The following is a 5000-nucleotide window of genomic DNA, read 5'->3' on the forward strand; positions in this document are numbered from 1 at the left end:
CCCCCCTCTCTGTCTTTATCCTTCCCCTGACACAGGGAACAGCAGGCAAGCCAGGCCCAAGAGGTCAGAGAGGACCAACGGTGAGTCTCCTGCTGCTGGCAACCTTTGACCCCTACTTCTGTAGCGTGCACCTGCCAATGCTAATAATGGCCAAGGAGAAAGCCTTCACCTGAGATTCATGTCTTTTTTTCTCCCCCATCTTCTCTCTCGTCTGCCTGCAGGGACCACGTGGAGAGAGGGGACCCAGGGGTCCAACAGGAAAAGCTGGACCAAAGGTGAGTGGGGGTCAGAGGTCAGGGAGGAGGAGCCTAAAGGGTCAGAGTTTCTGCTTTATTAGAAGCACTTGTGGAGGAAAGTCCATCTGCGCTAGCTGCTTCCTGCTATGTCAGAACAGAGCACTGGAGCCTGTTCAAGACTGGCCCCTGTAACCAGGGAGGGGGATCAGAGTAACACATGGGACGCAGGCCCAGTTAGGAGGAAAAGCTGTTTATAAGCTTAGATATCTGGCAACCCTCTTTTGGGTAGTCCTGTATTTCCCCCTTGTGTGTGAAAATTTGAAAGGTCATGCTACGAAATGTAACATAAATTGATCAAACGGGTGTCAAAATGAATAGTGTGACATACACATTTTGCACAATTGTGGGTGTGTGTTTTCTCTGGACCAAGAAAAAGAGCTTAATAATACTTAACTTAATAATATTTGAGTTGCACACCATTCATAACCTTAGCAGTCGAAAGCAATTGGAGCTACAAACCTGAATAAATGAGCTGAGGACCAGGAAAAATAAAGGCTGAAACACGAAAAGGCTTTCATCAATAAAATTTGGAACGGTGTAAATCTCATCCTTTCTGGCACACTGAAACAAAGTACAGAGTGGCTTGCTGGAGGTTGTGCAATCAGGCGTCTCAAGACATATCAACAGTACAGTCTAACACCTGCCTGTGGTCTACCCCCCTCCCAAAGAAAACACCTCTGCACCATTTGGCCTGGAGTTGTGGAGGGCTAAAGGGAGCTGTTGTTTTTAGTCTGTTCAAATTAGATGGAGTCTGTCTGCCTGTCTTACACAAGACAGTTTGATGCTCAGAACACTTGTGATGCGTAAGGGCATTAGATGAGTAGGCGTGATAAGTAGGCCATAATGAGTAGACTGACAACGCTAACAATTATGGCACAATGTTAATATCACAATTACACAGAGCCAGACAGTAACAGAGTACATTCACTTGAGTACAGTACTTGAGTACAATTTTGAGGGATCTGTACTTTACTCGAGTATCATTTTTGAGGAGTACTCATGACTTTACTCAAGTACATTTGAGAGGCAAATATTGTACTCTTTACTCCACTACATTTCTATCCATAACCGTGAGTACCCGTTACTTCTTCTAAAAAAAAAGGAAAAAAGAAAAATCTCGGAAATCCTCAATTTGTTGTTTCCCTCTCAAACGTGATTGGATTGTGCAGGCGCCACTGATTGGGACAGCCTATCAGCAATCACCTTCAGCTTTCCGCCAAAGTCAACTCCATGGTCAGATTTAGATAAGAGACAAAATCATGGACGAAACAATGGATGAAGACGCAGCAGGTCCATCCCGGGAATGTGCCAACCTGTGGCCCCACCTCGCCAGACTATTTCAGTTTTCTGAACAAGTTAATGATAGTTTTCACTTCAATCTGTTTCAATTACAAAATTGTATTTTGTATTTGAAATACATATTTTAAATACATGTATTAGAAATACTGCCCATCCCTGGCAACATGGTAAAAAGATGAAAATTACTTGATTTTACTTTTAATTCCTTTTACATTCTCCAAGGTATTAAGATAAACATTTTTCATAACTCCATGTATGACGTTTCTGTACATAAATGTAAGAACTGTGGCAGTAGTAATGCAATATTTGAAAAAAAAAATGTAGGCTACTCTTGTACTCTTGATACTCAAGTACTTTTAAAAACAAGTACTTCAGTACTTTTACTTAAGTAGACATCTGACTGTTGTACTTTTACTCAAGTAATGAGACTGTGTACTCTGTCCGCCTCTGCAATTACATGATGAAGTAGCAAAATGGTGAAACAATTGATATTCTTATGCATTTAGTGCTTTTTGTAAAGATTTTTTTGAAATCTGACGTTTTTTGGTTCTTCCCAACAGGGTAACTCAGGAAGCGACGGCCCCCCAGGACCTCCCGGTGAACGGGTACGTCAATTTCCCATCTACGCTCTGCATGATCAACACTGACTGGTGCGTGAGTTGGTCTCTGATGTGGATGTGAAGAGTCGTGGTCTAAATCCCCAATCTTTGCTTTGTTTCTTGCAGGGTCTGCCAGGGCCTCAGGGTCCAACTGGATTCCCCGGACCAAAGGGACCCCCTGTAAGTGTGAACACTACAAAGCATTTCAACAATTAGTTTTTGTGTTAAGTGGACTGGTAACGATACGAACCACTCTGAGGCAAGAAAAAGCATGACAATATCATTTGGGGAATGGTTTCTTCAATTTCTTAAGATGAACAGAAGGATGAAAGGATAAAGTGGAGTGGAATAGTCCATGTAGCCAGGTTGGTCACCGGCACAGTTCGTCTGTTTTTGCTCATTGTGTTTTGTTTGTTTGTTTGTTTGTGTAGGGACCAGCTGGGAAAGATGGACTGCCCGGACATCCAGGACAGAGAGGAGAGACTGTAAGTATCCAACGCACCCAACCATACCCGCACACTCACACATGGACACACACACACACACACACACACACACACACACACACACACACACACACACACACACACACACACACACACACACACACACACACACACACAGACACGTTTACTCAGACACATTGTGACTTGCACACTTACCTGTCCTATCTCCCCAGGGTTTCCAAGGCAAGACTGGACCTCCAGGACCTCCTGGTGTGGTTGGACCTCAGGTGAGAAGCCCACTTAGCACAGAGCAGTTGACTCCATCTCTAACGAGCTCCCCCTAACAAGGTGTTCCTGAAGTAGAACCTCCTAAAGATGGTCCTCCATCACCCCATTAGAGCAATGGAGCACCATGTTACTGAGTTGCCATAGCGCCACAAATCCACCTCTACCATGCACAGATTGTCTCTCTGTATGTGTGTGTGTGTGTGTGTGGGGGGGGGTGTTTGTGTGTTTGGGGGGGGGGGGGGTGTTTGTGGATTGCTAGAGTGTGTCGGTGCCCCGTTGATGTGACTGTGTGTGGTTGCTTTAGTCGTGACTGTCTGATGAGAGAAAAAGAGACAGAGAGAGAGAGACAGAGAGAGAGACAGACAGAAAGAGTCAGTCTGGAGTTTCCTGTCGAGCTCCCTGAAGTCCCTGAAGCTTTCTCACTGGTGGAGGAGATGCTTTTTAAAGCCCATGCATATTCATAAAGGTGTATGTTTCAAAACGCTCTCTCCACTTTAAGTGTTTGGTGTTATTGCAAACGCGGCTGAATTGCTCACTTCACACTTCCCACACAAAGGCACACACATATACTCTCACACTCTCTCTCTCACACACACACACACACACACACACACACACACACACACACACACACACACACACACACACACACACACACACACACACACACACACACACACAAAACACACACTCCCTCCTGCGCCCTCAGCGTTGTCTAGACTGTCACTGTAAAGGCTGAAGGGGTTCAAGAGGTGGTCATTAAGCCAAGCCTGGCCCTTGTTTGTCCTGATCTTTGCTGACGGCCGTGACTCGCGCGCCTGTTGATTGTTGGATGTGTTAGCACTCAGTCCTCATCCATTATGCATGCACAGTCAACATGGCACCACTCTCTCGATGCTAATGCACACACACACACACACACACACACACACACACACACACACACACACACACACACACACACACACACACACACACACTTAAACACACACACTTTCACACACAGTCTCACTTTCTGTGTTCCTATCTCCCACACCTAAGGATATGCAGGCAAACACCCGCAAAATGCACATTCACACACAAGGACACATGCATGCCCACACACATGCAAATACACCTAACCTCACCGACAGTAAGACACACACTGATGCTGCATTGATGCTACAGTTAGCTGATGCCACTCTGATGAAAGTTCACTGATCTGCACAGATCTATTTTGGTGCACAAAATAGCGCTTACCCACAATGCACTTCTCTGTCCTCAGGGCCCCACAGGTGAGACTGGACCAATGGGAGACCGAGGGCACCCTGGACCCCCAGGCCCTCCAGGTGAGCAGGGTCTGCCAGGAGCTGCCGGAAAGGAAGGAGCCAAGGTGAGTGACCGCAAGTAAACTGTCATGTAGTCTGACAACCAACCATCACCACATAATGTAAGATTTACCACTGTACTTTAGGATTGTGTACCAGTGTGTGACATTTACTGCAGGCACATTTTGAACTTGTGGAGTTTTATGGAGTGTTATACAGAGAATGGATTCTTAGATGCCATAATTGGACTCTTACAGGCTACTCTGTTCCACTGAGGTCAGTCTGGTCTTAACGGCTCATTTCCTTGTGTTCTGTAGGGAGATCCAGGTCCTGCTGGCCCCTCTGGTAAAGATGGTCCACCTGGCATGAGAGGCTTCCCAGGAGAACGTGGTCTTCCAGGTGCAACGGTGAGTATTAGAGCCTTCTCATTAGCTTTAGTTGGACTTTGCCTGCCATTTAAATGATTTAATCTGATTGCCATCACATGCACTGTATGTAATGCACATTTTGTTGTTATTTTAGTAGAGTGAGTTTTGAATTAAGTTTGGAGTTTGGAGTGAGCAGGTTGGAGGAGTGTGTGTTGTGTTGCAGGTGTATTGCTGAAACTGTGTGTGTGTGTGTGTGTGTGTGTGTGTGTGTGTGTGTGTGTGTGTGTGTGTGTGTGTGGGTGTGTGTGTGCTGTGTTCTCCTCTCCTCAGGGAGCCGATGGTCTGAAAGGAAGCGAGGGACCCCCTGGTCCACCTGGTCCTGCTGTGAGTACACTCT

General features: G+C 45.9%; 1 protein-coding gene across 1 annotated transcript in view; it reads left to right on the plus strand.

Annotated features, from left to right (window-relative positions):
- LOC143123371 (uncharacterized) overlaps positions 1-5000 on the plus strand; it is a 45177-nt gene that overhangs the window by 21812 nt on the left and 18365 nt on the right. Inside the window, exons 30-38 of the mRNA XM_076284731.1 lie at positions 36-80; positions 222-275; positions 2156-2200; positions 2321-2374; positions 2626-2679; positions 2874-2927; positions 4193-4300; positions 4553-4642; positions 4934-4987. Coding sequence (XP_076140846.1) covers positions 36-80; positions 222-275; positions 2156-2200; positions 2321-2374; positions 2626-2679; positions 2874-2927; positions 4193-4300; positions 4553-4642; positions 4934-4987 — 558 coding nt within the window. The remainder of the gene's footprint in view (positions 1-35; positions 81-221; positions 276-2155; positions 2201-2320; positions 2375-2625; positions 2680-2873; positions 2928-4192; positions 4301-4552; positions 4643-4933; positions 4988-5000) is intronic.

This window comes from Alosa pseudoharengus, unplaced genomic scaffold (genome assembly GCF_046254945.1).
Source record: "Alosa pseudoharengus isolate Yale_2024_CS ecotype anadromous, Long Island Sound unplaced genomic scaffold, YU_APseudo_1.1 YU_APseudo_1.1_scf_14, whole genome shotgun sequence".
Lineage (NCBI taxonomy): Eukaryota > Metazoa > Chordata > Actinopteri > Clupeiformes > Clupeidae > Alosa > Alosa pseudoharengus.